Below are 20,154 nucleotides of genomic sequence, written 5' to 3' on the forward strand. Positions count from 1 at the left end.
GAAGCAAGAGCATCACATCCATTCAACTCCCTTTGGACTGAGAAAAGACCTTTGCTCCCTCAGTTACAAAGCAGATCAGTGACTCTGCCTCTAATACAAAGCTAGGATTTAAAATGTTATGCAGGAGAGCTCTTCTGGTGAGGAGAAGCAGGAATGGTGGAGAAGAGCCCTGTCCCAGTATAGAGCTCCCACACAAGCTCATGACACTGAAGTCTGTTGTGATCTGTCCTCATCTTCCTCATCTGCATCCTTTGCAGATCAAATGGGCTGCTAAACTGCTGGCACATCCCCTGGCTGGCCCACTGCACACTGATAAGGAAGGAGGTGACAGGCGGTGAAGACTGCCAGCTCTAGCCAGTCTGGCTCTACCCTTCTCAACCCACAGTGGCTCTTCCTACACCACATTGCTCCTGAAAATCACAGGCAAGCACCTCTGTGTCTCCAGTGTGGTGGAGTAGGTGTCAGCACACCTGGGGACACCATCCCTGCCTGCTGTGACACCAGGGTGAGCAGGGACCTTTCCTCCCCTCAGTTCAGCCATCCCTTGTGAGGGTACTAATTCTGGAGCTTTAGAGTTTGTCATCTCATCATGATGTCTCCAACAGGAAGGCCAACATGACATTGTCCTGATGGTGGTGGCCCATGGCCTGCAGGCAATGGGGCACCCCATGGCCCCCTTGCCTGTGGTATTAGCCTGTTGTGCTAATGCCATTTAATTCAAGGTTTCATGAAAACCAGTGGAGACACCTGGACTTCTAGCAGACAAATACAGGCTGCCTGAGGTAGACTCAAGCCTGAAACCTGAATTTCCTTGATGTGAATAGCTCTTTAAGCACCTTCTCTGGAATGGTAGCCCCTCCTTCATTATCATCTCTTAGCCATTAGCTGGTCTCTAATCTCCCCAGCAGCATTTGGAGGAAGGTCCCTGGACAGACATAACTCAAGGACTTGGTGGCTGCTAAGGCTTGGTCACAGTGCCAGAAATGCTGCAGAAAACACAGAACTTACCCCATAGCTTTTAAAAGGCCCCCTCCACCTCCATCTCCAAGAGAGCAAATATTTACACATTTCCCTTCTCCATCCAACAGTCCTTGCCAGTCCAGCCCCCTAGACCATGGCTCCAGCAGCAGCTCAAGTACTTGGAGAGATGCCTGGGGTTTAGTCTCACAAAACCTTGGATTTGAAAGGAATTGATTTAATAACACACAGATCCCAAGCAGAGGGAGGCTGACTCTACTTTTTCTCCTCCTCATATGGAGCATTTCTCATCCTGCACAACATGATCCCTTGATCAGGCTCAGGACTGACCCCTGGGGCAAGTGACCAGAAGGAGAAAGGGGAACAGGCATGTCAGAGCAGAGAAGACCACTTTGGCCTCTACTCTAGCCCCCTTGTATCATGGAGTGATCAGCAACCTGGCCAAAGTCTGGAGCCTGTTTCTGCCCTCTCCAGCAGGCAGGCAAGAGGGTCTCCCTGCTACCTCTGCTGGCATTGATGGCATCACCTGGAAATACTCAGCAGTGCCATCCTCAGGGGTCATACTAGAGGGGGTAACAGGGCTGGGGACTCTCACATCCTCAGCAGAGAGGGAACTGATGGGCCTCACAGTCATGGAAGAAAAAATTGTTTCAGAGAGTTTCAGTTCTGGGCCTCTTAAGGAAATCACAGAGCGTCTTGTGATTTAGAGACAAATATGCAAGACAAGGAGAGCTCTAAGCCACAGGCTTGGCACACTGCCTGAATTTTTCCCTCTTCCTTCAGTGTAATTACAGTTGAGCCATGTAGTAATTGGGTAACTTTTTCCAAAGGAATCCTTTCACCCAGTGAATCATACTTGCCACAAAGAGAACACAGAGGCAGATAAAAGACATATAGATCCTAAGGTTTATTGTGATAGAAGCATTTTGCCCCCATCCCCTTCTTCCTCAGGCCCCTAGCTGTGTTCAGGGTAGAACCAAAAGCCAGGCTCTCCACTTTCCCAGTTAATTTCTTCCCAACCTTCCAAGGTGTCTTCCTCCTGGCTTACTCTGCCCTGCAGCCAAAATGAACTGTACAGCTTTGAAGGTGCCTGTGGGTCTGTAGAAAAAGGGCTGTTTTCCCTCCTTTGGTTCCCATACCTACAAAAGTGAGTGGTAAAGGCTGGGTGGGCAGCTGGGCAGTCTCTGGGGACAGAAAGGATTCATAGTGCAGCTTAGTGACACTGGATGCAGCGTCAGTCCTGTTAATGGGGTTTCACCTGGTCTACAAAGAGTTTCTGAGGCACTATGTGTGCTCAGTGACATTTAACTCCCGATTTAACTAGAGCTGAAGAGCCCCACCCTCACTACAGACCCGTCCCGCCGAGTCTTGATCCATATGACCACTTTCCATGTGGCATAAAGGCCTTGGATAATAAAACATTCATTGTAAAACTATTTTCCATTGGATTCATGGCCACACACAGCTGGATCTCCTCCTGGAGCGGCCCGCAGCCTGCTTGGAAGGGTTGTGCTCAGCATCCTGGAGAGGAGGCTGGGTGAGTGTGGGAGGAGGCAGCTCTGTCTAATAGACCCTCCCTCCTCCCAAAACCAACCCCTGCTACCCTTCCCATTGGTGCATGGGGTGGAGAAGGGCTGGGACAGCTCAGCTCTCCATCTATTTAAAGGCAAGGGGGGGGCTCTAGGAGCTACTTGCCTGGGACCCCTGTTCGTTGGTGAGGAGGCGCGCTACCCTGCGGAGCAGCACCATGTCTTGCGTGAGTAGAGAAGGGGACGGGGCAGCTTTGCTGCAGGTGGGACTGTGTTGGCTGGGTGTGAGGGAGCCTGCACATCAGCCCCAGTGTCAGAGGGCCTGTTAGAGCTGGGTGCCTGCTACTGGGGAGGGATGATCCCTGCTACATCCACTACAGAGGGCTGGCTGCTATTTTGTGCTCTGGCAGCAGTGGGTTTTTGTTCCTGTAGGATCCCTTTGGGGCCATACGTGTGGGGATCCTCGCTGGGTTGAGTCCTAAGCTGGGATAACCTGTTTTACTGCAGCTCTGCTCTGGAGAAGCTGCTGCAGTAACATTTATTGCTGTCTGAGCATCTTCTCTGGGCAGCCTTGCTGCTTGCTTTCTGCTGAAGTTTTCATGAGTCACTGAGTTGTTATTCTTCTCTTTCTTGGAAGGAATGTGCCTTACAGAAGTGTTCTGTGAATGTCAAGGACTACCTTCAAATACCTCTAAGAAGTTAGAGAGGTTATCTTAAGGGCAGGTATCAAGAGTGTGGGGCCAGGCTCTTGACAGAGTTGCCCAGCAACAGGGGAAGGGGCATGAGGCACAAACTGAAACAAAGGGAGTTGTAGTTGAATATGAGGAAAAACTTCCTCACTGTGAGGGTGACAGAGCACTGGAACAGGCTGCCCAGAGAGGTTGTGGAGTCTGCTGTTCAGGAGGTATTCAAAAGCCACCTGGACATGACATTGCAACCTGCTCTACATGAACCTGCTTTAGTAGGGGGGTTGGCTGTCCAAGATCCCTTTCCTAGCTGTTCTGCTAGGGAGCTGCTTGTGTTGGAAGAGTGATTGCACTTCTTTGATTTGCCTTTCATTAGGCTTAGGGTGATTAAGCAGGGATTGTCCCAAGAGCCAGGTTATTTTTTAAGGTGGGATAGGAAAAGATTTTCAGTGTTCTCGAGGTCTTGGCTCTGCTGTGATGAGAAATGAGTAAATACGGGTTTGCCAGGGTGCTTTGGTCCTCCTAGAGAGAAGGTGGGGGGCAGGTGTCTCTGTGGAGCAGAAGAATGTTCTTGCAAATACCGAGCCTGCATAAATAAAAGCTGAAGCTGTTGGGAGATGGGAAGCAAGGTGTCTGAGCCCCTGGACCTGGGCAAGGCTTGAAGTTCAAACATGAGCTAGGGGAAGGGAGTGGAGTCTCCATCCCTGCCATCCATCCCAGACAGATTTGTGTGGGATGACACAAGCCCTGCCAGGCACATGGGTGTGTTTGGGATGGGGTGGGTGTGATTGGAGTGTGCAGGTACTTACACTTCACTGCTGTGAAATACAGATATGTTGATGAGAGCAGCAGGAGAAAGATTAGGAAATCAAGCTCTAATCAAATGTACCATGTGATTGGGGTAACTTCTCTGGGATGTCCTTGGTGCAATGTCCTAGGGCAAGGGAGCTTCCCTGTTTCTCCATGGGTCCAAAGCAAAGCATGTCTTGTAAGGCAGGAGGGCAAGCTGCCAAGTCAGAAAAAGTGATCCAGCAGGTACTGAGCTAATGTCTCTGCTTCCACGTTCCCCAGGGACCAGTGTGCACCAACTTGGGTCTCAAGCCTGGCCAGCGCCTCACTGTCAAGGGGAAAATTGCACCAAATGCCAAGAGGTGAGTTGTGCTGTGCTGCCCAGGCACGGCCAGGGCACCGCTCTGAAGGGTCTGCAAAAAGTGGTGGCAAAAGGACTCTGTCTCTTGGTAGAAGAGGAGAAGGGGTTAACAGCAGCAGTGCTTCCAGTGAGTCATCACCTAATGCACATTGCAGACACAGTACTGCCAAGGGGCTAAGCCAAAGCAGATGTGAAGTTCCAATTGCACACGCTGGCAGAGACCACATCCTTCTAGTGCAGGGTAAAGGAAATGGAAGCTGTGTCTATACTGAAATTTGGTTTGAGACCATCTGCTCCACCACATCCTCTCCCCTGCAGGAAGGTGGCCAGGAGTAGGGACACTTATGGTGCCCCAGTGGATTTGGTGCTCTCACATGATGGTGGGGAAAGAAGGAAGAAAGGTGGAGAGCAGGCAGGTGGGCTGAAGTGGAAATATACCCCTAAATGTGCAGGGATTGGGGTGGCTGGGTTTCCCAGCGAAGCCTCTGCAGCAGCCCCCAGCCCTTGGGCGGGGGGGCCCTTTGCAGGTAAGGTGGGGCCTGTAGCTGTTGTGCCAGAACTAGCGGTGTTCCAGGAAACATGTCCCAGCTCTTCCCGGTGCCTTTGAAGTTTGATACTGTCTGAGTGAAGCCTCCCAGGCTTTCTCTTGCCAACTAATATGCCTCTTCTCATCTGGGTGAGAGGCCTGAAGGCAAGGTGGACACTAGGCTAGGAAACTTCCTCCCACTGCTGTTGCAGATACTTTGGGATAGCTAATGACATGGTAATTATTTCAGCTGCCTGCAGGATGGGGAGAAGGCAGTGGCTGTCGGGCAGGATGCAGCACTAGCTAACTGTTCAAACTGAAAGGAAATCTATGGAAACCAACTGACTCCTTGGGAATTGGTTTGGGTGTATGATAACTCTGTTCAGGGCACTGTCTATGAACCATTCTCTTGTTAAAAGCTTTGAGGAAGTGGTGTCTCTCCCCGGGATGGCACTCTGGAGCCTGTCACCCCAGAAAAGTGCCCCTTACTGCCACAACACCATCTTTTTAGGGAAGCTGTGTAATTTAGCAAAGGGTTTCTCTTAGGTTACCCTCAGCTGGGCTTGAAGAAACAGACCCAGGGATGCTCATGGTAATGAGAAACATGCTGCCATAGTATTGACTTTTTTTTTTTTTAGCTGTATTGATGCCTGCTTTTTTTTTCTCTGCAGCTTTGTGATGAATCTGGGCAAGGATGCTACCCTCCTCGGACTTCACTTCAATCCCCGTTTTGATGCTCATGGCGATGTGAACACCATCGTGTGCAACTCCAAGAAGGTGGAAGAGTGGGGTGCAGAGCACAGGGAGGCTGTCTTTCCTTTCCAGAAGGGGGGCACAGCAGAGGTGAGGCATGCATATATTTATATATATACACACTCTCTGTACGTGCTCTGGTGAAGGGAGGGTGTTTGGCACAGGACACCCAGCTGCAAGGGCTGTCTGTACAGGAGGTGGCTGGCTTCTCCTGCTTGGCCAGTGCCACCACTCAGGGCTCTGAGCTCTGATGGAGGGTGGGGATCAAATGTTTAAGCTCCATCTGGCTCAAAGATGTTGCTATTGAACAGAGCAGAAAATGGGCATCTCTTGGGAGACCAGAATAACATTCCTGCTGTTGATGAGCAGGTTATTCTACTGAGCTTGTTCACCCTGTGAAGCAGAGGGTGGCACAGCAGTGCTGCAGAGGCTCAAGGAAACTTTCTCTAATTTTTCCATTTGCCTTGCAGATCACTTTTAGCGTCAACCAAAATGATGTGACAGTCCACCTGCCAGGCCACCAGTTCACGTTCCCTAACCGGCTTAACCTCTCTGTCTTTGACTACTTTGATACACAAGGGGACTTCACACTCCAGTCCCTCAGCTGGGAATAACTTCCTCTGACACCTCCATCTCAAAGATACAGAAAAAACAATCAATAAATATGAGTTTTGGTGTACTAAGTCTCAAAATCTAATCTGTTTAATATTGCAAGTCCTCATGGCTTGGGCACCTTGCTGGGAGTGGGTGGGGAGGGGTAACCAGAGTTGCTTTAGTACCATAAGTGGATGCAATTGTCCCAGCCTTGGTCCTTGGAAGTCATGGATGGAGAAGAGGATGAAGGTTAAAAGCCTGGGAACACAGAAGGTTAAAAGTCCAAGGAGAGTTGCGGCAAGAGGCATTGGGGCTAATTGTCACTCAGGGGAGAGTAAAAGCATCCTTTAAACGAGGTCACAAGCTGTTGAGGTCTAGGCTGACACCTTACACTGCCTAAATAGAATAACTCTACCTAAACTAAGCACTCCTGGCTGACATCAGACAGCATTGAGTGGCTGTGTTAGCTGAGCCTAGTGGGGCATGGGGTGAGGGGAAAGTCCTCCACTGTGCTAGTTTTGGCTGCAGCCTTCTGTAGAGGCTGTTCCTACTCCTATGTGTGCTTGGGACCTCTTACTGCTGCATGGAGATAGTAGAAAAGCTGTCTTGCTGGGTGTGGCAGAGCATGTAGAGTTCCTCATCCAAATCCTTTCTTCAGTAAGTGCAGGAGCACAAAGTGTTGTGCTGTGGCACAGGAAGGCAGTAATGTGGAGGTGTCTGGTTTTATTCTGCCCCTTGTGCTTTGCCTGTTCCATCCAGAGCTGAGGGAGGCAGCAATGTCCAGCTGGAGTGTGGGATGCTAAGGATGTGTGCTCTATGCTTTTGTTCCCCTTTTACTTAGTCCACATGAACCCGAGCACTTCTCAGTCTAAACTGAGGCTAGACTCTGAGGAGTTGGGGCAGTCAGGCATGTTTGATGTTGCTGCAGAGCTGCCTCGGGGTCTCTCAGTCTGATGCTGCCCTGGTGCTGCTGCTGAGCATGCTGTGCCTGGTGGGTGGAGGAAAGGTGGGCCCTGCCCCATCCACAGTGCACAGCAGTCACCAGGTCAGTCTGGGATGAAAGGCTTGGCCACAAGCAACACAAAGCACTAACAATTTGATGTACTACAGCATTCCCTGCAGGCCTGGCTGGGCTAATTCCTCACATTAAGCAGTCTCCAGAGCAGCTGGAGAACAGGGACTTTCCCCTGCAGCAGCTGTACCTGTCACTCTTATTTCATAATTCATGAGGCTCTGCCAGGTCCTGGGTACCCATGCAGAGAGAGGCTGGGCTGCTAGGAATTGTGAGTCTGAGGAGGGATAAGATTGTGAGGAGGAGGGATAAGATAAGAGTTTAGCAGAAAGGTAGGGGCACTTGGGGCGTACAAGCAACTTGAGGCTCTGCAGCTGGATCTCTCTTGAAGTCCTGTGGTACCCAAAGCCCATCTGCTTTGGATGATCACATCACACTCTTTTTAGGGCAACACCTACAATTGTAAACATGACATCTAGCATTGCCACCCTGCACACTGGCATGGCAGGGGACAGCATAGCTTGGGGACTCTCCCCATGGCCTGATAAGGATTAAGCCTTCCTTCCTGGAGAAGAGAGGTTCAGCAGTATGGAAATGAATCCTGCTAGGCTAGATAGTCTCAAGGCAAGAGACCTGGCTCAGTTTGCACAGTGGTGTTGATACAGTCTGGCAGACTGAGGTACATTTGGTGGGCCAGAGAACTGGGTATTTCCCTCAACCACAGCAGTGGCGCTGGTGAGGATGCCATGAACTGTCATGATGGACACAGAGGAGAGCTCTCTCCTTGCAGCTTCCTCTGCTGGCTGGTCTTGAAAGCTGAGCAAATGTACTGGACTGCCTGGGCTGGGGAATCTCACAATGCCTCCTAATTGCACTTAGCAATATTTCTTTAGATTCTTCTAAGATTTTTCTGTGATGGTTTCTTGAAGAGAGCTCAGTGGTAGCTTTACCACAGGAGTAGGAACCTTAGTGAGGTCTCCTGCTAGCGTGGCTGTTTCTTGCAGTGACTCACTGTTCTTGTGAAATCTATGACTCACTGTTGTCCTGACTTTGTTATGGCTTGGCCCGTTGCTAGCAAGGAGATGAGGGGTGGCAAAGGTTCCCCAGATGTATAATTTAGACATATCGAAGCTGACTGCTCCCTTCCACCCACTCCCCAACCTTGTGCAAGGTGGAGGCTGGTGTGTGAGAGCTGAAGGATCTAAGGATGGAGTCAGGATCCCTGAGACAAGCACTCTGCCCACCCAGCTGAGCAGGATGAGCAGCTATGCAAAGGGGAAAGCAGTGCAACAGCATTGATGGAAAACACTGCATGCTGGCATGGAAGGTGACACACTTTTATTTCTCAACATGACCCCAGCTGAAGGTCGGATGTCCCCAGCTTGCTCACTGCTCTCTTTCCTTCACAGACCCCGAGAACTCCCTGAAAGCCAGGGGGCTGCTGTGCCTTCCCGCAGCCTGCTGAGAGGGTGCCGCAGGCCGCGCCTCGCCCGTCCCGGTGCGGCCACGGCGCCGGCGGTAGCCGCTGGCAAGCAGGGTGTAGAGGAAGGGGTTGACACAGCTGTTGCCATAGGCCAGGCAGGTGACACCGAAGTTAAGGTAGGCCTGTGCAGTGGGGCCGATGCCCAGCCCCTCTCCCTGGTACAGCCCGGCCAGCTGCCAGGCCCAGAAGGGGAGGAAGCAGGCCCAGTAGGCCACCACGATGGCAGAGATCCTGGAGAGGAGCCGCCGCGCAGGGGCCCGGCCGGCCGCCGGCAGCCCCAGGCGCCAGGCCGAGGACCGGTACACCCGAGCCAGGCGGGTGTAGACGATGCCCAGCACGGCGCCGGGTGCCAGGACGCTGGTGGTGAACAGCACCGTCAGGTAGAGCCGGAAAGCCGACGGCGTCCAGGTGGGGATGCAGATGCGCTTTTGGGGGCCGTCCCCCTCCCGCAGCTGAGTCATCACCATCATGGGGGCCGTGAGCAGGAGCGAGAGGAGCCAGAGGATGGCGCTGGCCAGTCTGCGGTAGGCATTGCTGGCCCGCCGGGCCCGCAGAGGCTTGGCCACCGCCCAGTACCTCTCCAGGCTCATGGCGGTCAGGAGGAAGATGCTGGCGTGCATGGTGAGGAGGTCCAGGCTGAGCAACAGCCTGCAACCCACATCCCCAAAGAACCAGTCGTGGGCAAAGTAGGTGCAAACCACAAAGGGGATGGTGGAAAGGTACAGGAGGTCAGCCAGGGCAAGGTTGATCATGTAGACCCCCAAGGAGCCTGCTGAGCAGCCTGTCACCCTGCCAGAGGCCACTGCCACTGTGTAGATGTTCCCCACCATCCCAGTGAGGCACATGACCAGCAGCACTGCACCCAGCGGCCCTGTGACCAGGCTGTCCCCACCCAGGACATTGCTGTCATCACCCCCACCATTGCTTTCCTCCAAGAAACTGCCACCCTTGGGATCTTCTCTAGGACTTGGGCTGATGACAGAAGTGTTGTAAGGCATCTTTGGGTAAGTTAAGTAAGAGCAAATCAAGCTCTCAGAGACCTGTTCCTTCCTCCTGCCTTCTGCCCTCGCTGTAAGGGACAAGTCTATCCTTAACAGCGAAACAGCCAAGGGAAGAATGGGGGGAGTTCATCAGACACAGACAGGGTGCTCCAGAGAAGTCTGTTCCTCACCTCCAACTGTCCAGTCCATTATGCTGATGTTGTCCATCACAAGCTCTGTCCAGTTGTTTTCCTTAACCATGAAAGAGCCAAGAAAGGGACACTGCCTTTTCCTTCAAGACCAATACATGCAAAGTAACCTCTGCCAGCCAGGAGGAAACGTCTCTTTTCTTCGCTAGCCTTGTTGCTTCTCCAGAGTTTGCTGGGCCCACAGAAACAGTAGATGAACAAGTAGATTTCTGCTCCCAAGTCTGCCAGCTCAGCTCAGACAGACTTTGGAGAGGTGGGCCCTGCCCCGCTGACCAACCCCCTGAGAGCTGCCTTACCACTGCATGGAGGAATGTGCCTGGCTCACAGCTTCACACACCGGTGTGAATACAGTTCCAAATTTATACTGGGCTTTTAGCCACTAGCTGAGGAGCCCCACTGGCTCCCTCCTCTTTCTGGCAGACATGCTTTCTTCCCCCATATCTTCCTTTATCCTGCTCTGTCTTCCTCCTTGTTCTTGTTTCCCTTTCTTTTTCCCATTTCTCCTTTTACAGTTGTCCTCGTTTTACACAGGAGACAACTGAAAGACAAGACTCCATAATATGGCAGGGAGGGTGGAAAGCATCATGCTGTGGCTTTAGAAGGGAAACATGGGCCAGCCCTGGAAGTGCAATAGGCAGGGAGCAACCACACAGCTGTCCCCAGCCAAGCCAGACTGAAAGAACCTGTCCCCTGCTCCCTCCCAAGGACTTCAGGGCCCTTTGAGGTTTGGGTGTTGTGGATGCAGTCCCCAGTTTGCAAGCAGGCCCACCAGATGGTAGGACCTCTCACGCTTTCTGTCCTGGCCCTTTTCCACCTTTGCCCTCAAGTCAGCAGCAAGCTCCCAGAGACTCAAAGGACTGGATATTTTAGACTCGGTTTTTCCTTCCTCTCCACAAAGACCATCCTCCTCCTCCTCTGAGCTTTCCCCCTCCTTCCCTCGAAGCCCCGGGCAGCTGCCTGGCCTCAGAGCAGGGAGCAGAAGGCATTGCAGAGGCACCACCGCCTTCTAGCGAGCCACCATCGCACGACACCCGCGCCCGATGCTACCCAGCCCTTTCCTCGCCCACATCTGAGCCTCGCTGTCTCCAGGAAGACACGGTGGGACAGGATTTGCAGAGCAGAGACAGATGTGCCATACTACACGTACTCTGCTGTTAGTTTAGGGTTTCAGGCCGCTCCAGCCACACTCTTTTGCATCATCAGTGTATGAGTTTCATAGTGGCTGAGTCAAATGCCTCTGCTCATATCCAGCAGTGGTAAATCAACAGCAAACGGGAGGAGGAGGAGGCATCCCATCAGTATTCCCCACACTGTGCAATGACCTGTGGTTTTCAGGAAAATCATGCTCCAAACTAGGAGAGATCAGCAAAATGCAGTGAAAATATACTTTTAGGTGGATATTTCCATTGCACCATGGTAGCAGGGTGAGTGATGCTTCCACTACATCCAGAAAGTTGATGCTCCCAACAGATTGTGGTGGTCTTGGCACAGAGTGGGGTCTCCAGAGGAGCAGAGGGGTGCTGTGAATCTGCCCATTTAGCTCTGATGGGAATAACCACAGTCCACATGCCCCAGGAAATACAATGAACAGCTATGGCTTTTTGTCTGATAGTCTGTACTTTTTTCTAAGAAACAACCTCATACCTCAGCAGTTAACATGTCAGCTAATTTAGGAAGTTAAAATAAATTACAATGGTATTTTTAAATTATTTCTTTAGGAGCTAATTAAAATACTGGTTGTCTCATTAATTCCATTTAGCTCCCCTTAACACACGAGATACCTTGTCTCACACTGCCTGCGTAAAACTGCAAACACATCAGATACTACAGTCACCAGCAGAACTCAGCTACCCCTTCCAGCACGTGAAGCACAGCTCTCCCAAGAGAACTTTAAGATATGAGCTTTAAGACATGAATCACGGGTTGATTTAGTGTTTTAGGCTAACTCTTACTAATAGAACATGAACATATAGACATGTAGGTGTGATGGACAAGAGAAACATATGCAATGTGCAGGGCAGAATGAAAGTGCCAGGCCTTTGACATACAGGGGATGAGGGAGCAGAGATCCATGTATTACTATATTCACCATCAATCCTAGGCTCTAGTAGAGACATCAGACTCTGAACTCTATACACATTATCAGCTCCTCTCTGCAAGACCCAACCCCTCTCCATTGGTCTGACAGAGACTCAAGTTTGGCAGCTGGCATGAATATCCCTCACAGTATCCCTAGGGCAGTATTCTGCCTCCATCACTTTTTGTTATGTGTGTGCACACACACATTATCCACATACCCAAATGTACATCCACATTATTTTTGAGATGATCTCTTCATCTTCTCTGAAGCATTTGGAGGAAGATCTGCACACAAATATTATCTGAAGAAGCTTTCAAGCCCATACATGGCAGAAAAAAACAAGCCTCACATTTGGTTGTTAGGTTACATCTTTTAAGTGACCTTTCTCAACCACTGCACTAGCTGATCAAATATCTAGATGTTTCACATCTCTGTCACCATCAGGTATGATATTTCTTGTAAAGGAACAGGCTCTTTTAGTCCAGCAGCCCCTGTAACTCGCTGTGGTGCCTGGCTCCAGCCAGGCAGCTCTTGTCTCGTGTAAGGTGGGTGGCTGTCTGCGGTTTCATGCAGGAGTGATGCTGGGTCTCACGTCCAACATAGTAAGTGCCAAAGTTTTCAAGGCCCAACTGACAGGCAAGACCTGTCAGCATCCAGTCAGATGACAGCAATTTAACAGGGACAGGTTCTACTGAGGATTCAGATGCACAAAATCTTGCACTCAAAAAGAAGCAGCTTAATCGGGCCCTCAAAACAAAGTGGATATTCTATGAGGGCAAAAGTGCTTCAAAGGGTGCTCCAAGAGCACTGTTTCTCTGATGTCAATCTCCTCTCCTGTCCTGACAGCCACTCAATAGGACCAGGTAGAGTTCAGTCACAGTGAGATTCCTGCATGGCTTCCTAGGATTTAAACTTGAAGTAGGCTTCAACTGTAGTGAAAAGAAAAGTTGGTGCATTAGAGCAATACCCTGAATGGGAGTGGCAGGAGGGGAAGGAAACAGCATCCAGGCTCTTACTTGCGTATTCCTGTGGTGTCATGGCCTGGTTGATGACACTAGTGAAGGCTCTGATCCACTCCAGCTGGTCAGTCTCTGTCTCGCAGGTGAAGAGGTATTCCCGGTCAGGGGTGACAATGGTGATGCCGTAGTGCCAAGAGAAGTTGCCCTGTGTCCCTGAAGGCAATCCCTTCTGGACACTATATCCATTCTCTCCACTGCCCACAAATACCTCACCCTTAGCAAATGCATCCTGCACATCAGAAGGGAAATACAGTGATTTATGGAATCCCAGAAGAACAAGAGAATCATTATAGGGCACCTAAGGACAGGAGGAGAGTGTGTGAGGATTGGGGATGGAGCAGCAAAAGGTTTTGGAGCAAGTCAAGGGATTCAGAAGAGCAGTGAGCCTGTGCTCAAAGGCAGTAGTGAAAAGGAAAAAATAAGGGCATAAATCTCAAGAGGTCTGTGAGAGAAACTGCTGCTCTCATCTCTCTGTGTCACCTTCCCATCACCACCTTTACACTGCTACTCTCCCTGTTCCCATTGTTTGCAAGCAGTGAAACAAACACAGAAAGCATGTGATGAACGAAAAGTGATGGAAAGGGGAAGACCTGGAGTCCATTCACAGCAGTGGGAAGCCTGCAAGCCACCCTTACTGCAGAGCACAGACTCTGTGTGCACTTTGACCCTGCCCTCAGCACCGCTGCTGCAGCTGCCGGCGGTCACATCTCCCTCTCACCAAAGGATCCTTGAAGTACATGAGCCTGCGGTGATCCAGCGTGAACCAGCGCTTCTTAAAAGCCTCTCTCTGCTGTGAAGGGAAGAGGTGACATGTGTGAGGGGACAGTGCCCTCTGCTGCGAGCAGTGCGAATGGGTACCCCAAACCCATCCCAACCGCTTGAAGCAAGCCCCTGCCTTAACAGCAACCTCCTCCTCGCCCTTTCTGAGCTGAGAGTGGGGGTCAGTATCCGGTGATTCACTCCCAGCTGCTGTCCCCAGCTCCTGAACTTCGCTGAAGAACCCCAGAGTTGAGACAGGAGAAATCTGGACACTAAATACCTGTAAGGTCATGCACACACAGACACATGCAGAGAGATCTGTCGCTCTGGGAGAAAGCAGGGACTCTGGCTTCATCTACTTTCACATGTGTCCTTCCCCTTCCTTTCATTCTCCCCTCCCTTGGTGCACACACACTCTTCCCACGGGTGTCTAAAGAGTCAGGGGGGAATGAGGAAACAGCAGGAGAAAAACATTGAAGTAGGGAAAGCCAGTGATGCTCTGGCAGGCCCCTGTTAAGGTTTTTTCTACCACAGCAGGCTCACCTTGGGACCAGTCTTCTCCATGTATCCCTCCTTCAAGAAGTTTCTCGTGAGACGATTTTTAATCTGACAAAATGGCAAGAGTAACATTCACTTAGCTGTGCCTCTTCGCTATTCATTTCCCTCCCCCACCCTTCTATTCCCCCAAATTCAGTCACCTTCTAAATTTACATTTCTCAAACTGCCTAGGTAGGCATCACTTCTGCCTCCAAAATGCCCAGCAGAGAGCAGCTATTTTCTGACCATCACAAGCCCTTTTAAAAATACCTTCTCATCCTTCTGTCTTTACCCTGCAATTTCCACTTCGGCACCTGGGGTTGTAACAGTAACTAATGAGCTCTTTTATCATGTAAGCAGCGGGAGACTCCAGTGCTGCCTTACCTCATTATCGCTGGCAATGGGAAATGCTACCTTCAGGTAATGGAACTGCACAGAGCGGATGGCGTTGAACCAGTCCACCACCTCCTGAGGATGGAACAGGACAGGACAGAAAGCTTAGCCAGAGCAACAGAGGGGCTTCTAAATCCACCCAGCTGCACCCAGCCCTGTGTTAACTACAAACACAGTCAGCTCTCCCTCCGCAGCATCTCCCTCACATGCACACAGCCAGCCAGCACGGTGCCCCATTCCCCACATGCACAGACAGCACATCTATAGAACTCCTCCCACACAAACCAACTCAGCCAGTGCTCCTGCCCTGCTCCCTGCAGCAAAACTCTCTCACAGATACACAAACACACAGCCAGAACCCCCAACCTATTACCTACAGCAGCTCACACTCACACACCCCATCCTACCCATGCTTCATATTATTTATTATCAGCAGCTCCTCAAAGCACCTCAATGGCTTTGCAGTGTTTGATGCCAAAACCAGATACCTTTCCACTTTCATGGTAGACAAATATATTCCGGGTCTTATTGTCTTTGAGGTAGGTGATCTGCAGGCCATTGGGGTTCCCAATCTTCTCTGGCTGGAATGTAGCATTGATGACATCTATTTTAACATTGATTTTGGGTTCTTTAGCCTGAAAACAGAATGGCATTGACCATGCATGAGCAATCCTAGAGGAAAGAGATCTGAGCTACTGATTACGTGGGGTAAGGCAGGGTCAGAGGCCTGACCCAGGTGGAGAACCTTGTACTTGGCCTTTTTAAACCTTCTGAGGTTCATATCAGCCCACTTCTGGAGCTTGTCCAGGTTTCTTTGGATGGCATGTCCTGCTTCTCCCTACCCTGAGCCATTCCCTCCCTTGTGACAGCATTTTAGCTCTTGCCCCACTCATTTCAGAGAGATGAATGAGCAGGAAAGTAGCCCTCCTCAAAATCAACCAGAGAAAAAGTTTTTTGCCAACTTGGCTCACAGTGGGGTGAGGTTGGTTCCAGGAATGGTGCAGGATTACACATCCAGGCAAATGGATAGGAGTGAAGTGAAAGACCAGTCCTTTTCTCAGTCGTGAGGGAAGCACAAAGGGAGAGCATGAGGAAAAGTCACTGTGACAGTAGGAAGGGGACCCTTCTCCTTAGTGACATGTTTTGTTATTATCTCTGAGCTGGGATGAACAAGGCAACCCCAGAAACATGCGTAGGAAGTCAGAATATCTCTGTGACCCCGCTGCTCTGGGTGGAGTACACACTGTTGTGGGAATTGACCACCATACTTACATCCTGCTTGGTGAAATACTTCAGACATCCCTCTCTCTCAGACAACAGGAACTTGCGGGGTAGGAACTGTCCGTTGTCTCGACCACGCTTCCAAAGGATGCCTTCCTTCACCCCTTGGAGCAGAAAAGCCAGTTATAATAGCATTCCCCACAGGCATGGTAGGCACCAGAGAGCTGCATGCAGCCTGGGGCCCAGCCACCCCTCTGGGACAAAGAACATGATGCACTATTGCTGAGAGTAAACACTTCAGATATTTCACCTCTGACTTACAACTAAAGATGGTGTGTTCCCATGTTTGCAGTGCAGATAAGCGTGCACCAAAATACATTCCCAGATTCTTCCCACCTCCTAGTCCTGCTCCTACAACTACCTCTGACAGTGTAAGAGCTGTGAACACTAGAGTCCTGGCAGACTCTGGTGTGGAACCAGAACTCTTCCCACTTGACTCTGCAGGCTCCTGGGCTCTATTGCCCTTTGTCACAGGACTGGCAGTGCCATTTCAAGGACAACTGCCCTGGTTAGAGGGTGTGGCATGCAGCAGGACAGATATGCATTATTGTAGATGTCTGCCTCCACCAAGACAACAAATGTCTGAAAAATGCCACCTGGTAACACCAGGCTTTTAAGCTACCTGTGGCAGTGCCAGTCTATGTTGTCCACAACTTGACACCCCAAAATGAAGCCCTGTAAGTACCACTTGGGTTCTCAGGAGTACTTGTGGGATTTGCAACACTGACATCTCACGATGCTCACAGGTGCCCAGCAAAGGCAACACGCAGGACGTTTTGATGCTGTGTTCTGCTCTTACCATCAGAATATGGCAGCTGTTTTCCCGGCTCAGTGAATTCTTTACGTTCATATTTGGCCCGTATCCACTGTTCTCTCAGCACTCTGTGGAGAGAGGGGACAGGTAGCTCAGAAACTAACTAGAGGAATTAGAGGAACAGAGAATTGCCCTTCCCCCTTTTCTTCTGTATGCAGCAACTTACTGGCAGTCATTGTAGGTTGGCTGGTAATAGTAAATAGGGATGTGAGCTTCATATACGGCTTTAGTCACAGCATTCCCATGCTTGGCCAGAAACTGCAGAGTTAGACAGAGAGTTAGTGCCTTGCCTTTGATGCAGACTCATGTTGGACCTTTTACTTCCTGACCCACTACAGGGTCACATGCATATCAAACTCTAATGGAGCATTCTCTTTCCCCTCCATTGCAACATCCCAGCAGTGTGGCTGCAGGAAGGTGGGTCTCAAAGGTCTCATCTACTCTCAGACATGACAGTGATTGCACCTGAATCAACAGAGTGCCATAAACGTCACTTCCGTAAGGCTGGGTGCGCACACATTCAGTGGATTTGCTGCCATGCCCCACATCTCCTGGAGAGTTCTACAACACCTCAGCAGTGGCATCTGGAAGCACATTCCAACCTCTTCCAAAGAGCAACAAGACACAGATTATTTTCTTTGGATCTCCAGAAAATATTTTCAGTCCCCTGAAGATTAGTGAGTTGAGGGGGCTGTAATGGGGAGAAGTCAAATTCTCATAAGTGCCACTTTTCTCAAGAGATTGTATTAGATCTGAAAACTTTTCTTGGATAATGGAATTGCCCAAGATTTTCTCCTTGGACTGCTGAAATCAAAAGGAGACATTGAGGCTGAATGGTCTTGGCAAGTGGAAAACAAGTAATCTGAAGCAACAAAGACCCTAAGCCTTGGTAAGATACATTGCAAGAGCTCTGCATTTGCCATAAAGTAACAGGACATGAGGAGACACACAAGGCAAGTGTATCCTCCTTGTCCCAGTGGGTTGTGGAGAGTTATCCCTGATTTTCATGAGTAGAAAAGAGACTGATTAAACCAGATTACATTCCAACTCTGTGAGGTCAAAGGACTAATTTTGCCAGGACACTGAGTGTATAGCCTAGTCCAAACCACCTGCCCTACCCATGGGGACAAAGATCTCACCTGCACCTGAGCATCATCCCAGTAGTCCATCTTCAGGGATTTGACTTTGCTGATGCTAGGGATGTTGCGGTGAATTCCTGAACAGCTGAGGCATATAAAGACACCCAAAGTAGAGGATGCCCAGTCAGGATCTGAGAATATGGAAAAGGATATAACTAGAAGAGGTGAATATCCCTGGGAGATGTCTCAGCCTTGCCTGAGAATGTAGTCCTGAGAAACAGGGAGCTGATGACCACAGTTTCATCTGAGTTGAGTAATTAATGCCCAAGGCATAGATGCCAGTCAGGAAAAAACACAGTTATTGGTCCCTCATTCTCTGTTCAAATCACTTTGACTGAATTTTTAATGACCTATATCTTGAAAAACCCCAAAGTGCTCTGTGAACTCCCTTTGTGTAAAGGATCACCCAGAGGAAAATGAAACCACCTCTGGGAAAAGACTCCAGGAGTTGTTTAGAGCATCACAGCAAACCCCTAACAGTGTTTAGCTCACAAAGTGGAAAACAACCTTGAATCTAAAACTCTCCTGGACTAATTAAATAGGGCAAAATTGTACTAATTTGCCCAGTCTTAATTTGGCTTGGGTAGTACACTCCTTTTGGAGGTGTAAGATGGGTGTTTTTAGCAGCACTTGTAGGACCTCAAACTGGGTACCCTTCTCAGAGGGCAAGCCCTTCAGTAAATGAAATTTCCTAGGCAACTGTGGCAGGTTGTCAGTTCAGAGCTGAGTCATGGCAGAGACAATGCCCTCCTGAATCATGCCTTCTTTCTGGAGAAGTTAGGATTTCACTGCGAGCTTTCCTGTCAGGTCCTGACTGGGCATGACCTTGATTTGCATTTGAGATCTGACATGACTACAACCCACGGTGCTGCAGCTATGGAGCCCCTGCTAATCTGGCACTCCCACATCCCACATCCCTGTCCTTCCCACCAGTGCTATGGCAGCATCTTCTCCCTCCTCCCTTGCCAACCCACCTCAAGGGAGAGGAAATGAATATCCAGAGCGATGCAACCCCTTTCTCTCCACCCCAGGCTCCTGTGCAGTGCAGATAGCCAGCACTAAGCAACTGCTAGAGATCAGCCCCAGCTCCCTACTTCCAACCCTTCCTCCAGCATCCTTTGGGGACTCACCTGGCTTCCCGCAATCCGCACACAAAGAGTTCTCTGCTCTTTTCCACACTTCCTTCAGGGCCTTCATGTCCCGCTCGTTCCCTCCAGCCATCACCTCGGAATGGTATCCCTCCAGGCAGGACAGGACAGGGCCAGGAGGGCAGCTGCCTTCACCTTATGCACCTGCAGGCCAACCCACTGCGTTATCCAGGAGAGAAGGAGCACCAGAGAGACAAGCTCCAGCAGCCAGAGGGAAAAGAGGAAGGTTAAGGTAGATGGAAAGGGAGGAGAGGCCTGTCGTGCACCTGAGCCGGCTGAGCACAGGCAGGGGCAAAGAGGCTGGAGGCTGAAGTGCACCCAGACTGTGCGTGAGGACTGAGGAGGAGGAGACCTGCCCCATGGGCGTGGAGGGAAGTGCAGCAACTAACCACAGAACTGGTTTTTCCACATTTCTGCTGGTGAAAGGACAGACCAGGAAAAGAGCGAAAGCAGCAAGCAAGCTGATAAAGGAAAGCTGGCTGTGGACAAGTGACTGCCAGGCTGTGACAGGACTCCTGTCAGGGCTCGTCATGCTCTCTGGGCTGGGGGACTGGCTTTGGCTGCCCCTACAACACTTCAGAAGCTTCCACCGAAGGCAGCTGGCCACCACACAGGCATTACACCCATTTTTATGGTGAGAACAGGGGAGCAATAAAGGTTCAGGAGCTCAGCCAATGTCACTCTAAGCCATCGGAACATGGCAGTCTTGACACCCCCCACCAACTCATGCCAGTACCTCCCTCCACCACTACAGAAATCATGGCTGTCAGCTGGGTGCTGCGACTTGGGCACAGCATCAGAGCCAAGACCCATCTCCACAACTGCCTTCCATGGGTAAAAGAAGCAGCACATGCTCTGCTAACACCAAGAAATGACAATAGCTTGAAATAAACTCAGAGCTCTATTGGAGAATGCTCAGCTGAAGAACTGCAGATGTTAACTATTAGGAAGAGTGACATTTATTTAAGAGATGTAGATGCAAAACACTCTGGAGTGTCAGAACGAGTCTCGGGCTACACCGTGAGAGCGGTGCTACACTGCCATGCTCTCCGCACAAGGCAGAGCCACAGAATCTTTTGCTGGG

General features: G+C 50.4%; 3 protein-coding genes across 4 annotated transcripts; 1 reads left to right on the plus strand and 2 right to left on the minus strand.

The window, feature by feature from the left end:
* Window positions 1-2,615: 2,615 nt before the first annotated feature.
* On the plus strand, window positions 2,616-6,301 carry LGALS1 (galectin 1). The gene is made up of 4 exons (XM_041481557.1): window positions 2,616-2,734; window positions 4,265-4,344; window positions 5,541-5,712; window positions 6,093-6,301. The coding sequence occupies exons 1-4, from the start codon at window positions 2,726-2,728 to the stop codon at window positions 6,234-6,236; spliced, it is 405 nt and encodes a 134-aa protein (XP_041337491.1). The 5' UTR covers window positions 2,616-2,725; the 3' UTR covers window positions 6,237-6,301.
* A 2,313-nt stretch (window positions 6,302-8,614) lies between these two features.
* Window positions 8,615-10,321, minus strand: LOC121361234 (urotensin-2 receptor-like). Its single transcript, XM_041481743.1, has one exon. The coding sequence runs from the start codon at window positions 9,707-9,709 to the stop codon at window positions 8,615-8,617; it is 1,095 nt and encodes a 364-aa protein (XP_041337677.1). The 5' UTR covers window positions 9,710-10,321.
* A 1,770-nt stretch (window positions 10,322-12,091) lies between these two features.
* LOC121361123 (arf-GAP with dual PH domain-containing protein 1-like) lies at window positions 12,092-20,120 on the minus strand. 2 transcript variants are annotated; one of them, XM_041481517.1, is made up of 11 exons: window positions 19,053-20,120; window positions 17,923-18,053; window positions 16,950-17,041; window positions 16,769-16,851; window positions 15,961-16,073; window positions 15,177-15,323; window positions 14,680-14,763; window positions 14,302-14,364; window positions 13,718-13,789; window positions 12,997-13,228; window positions 12,092-12,909 (listed from the first exon to the last, which is right to left on the minus strand). In XM_041481517.1, exons 1-11 carry the CDS (start codon window positions 19,141-19,143, stop codon window positions 12,881-12,883), a joined length of 1,137 nt encoding a protein of 378 aa, XP_041337451.1. In that variant the 5' UTR covers window positions 19,144-20,120; the 3' UTR covers window positions 12,092-12,880. The 2 variants fall into 2 exon arrangements, with proteins under 2 accessions (XP_041337451.1, XP_041337453.1); XM_041481519.1 differs by lacking the exon at window positions 13,718-13,789.
* Window positions 20,121-20,154: the final 34 nt, after the last annotated feature.

The sequence above is a fragment of the Pyrgilauda ruficollis genome, unplaced genomic scaffold (assembly GCF_017590135.1).
Source record: "Pyrgilauda ruficollis isolate IOZ18807 unplaced genomic scaffold, ASM1759013v1 scaffold56, whole genome shotgun sequence".
Taxonomy (NCBI): Eukaryota; Metazoa; Chordata; class Aves; order Passeriformes; family Passeridae; genus Pyrgilauda; species Pyrgilauda ruficollis.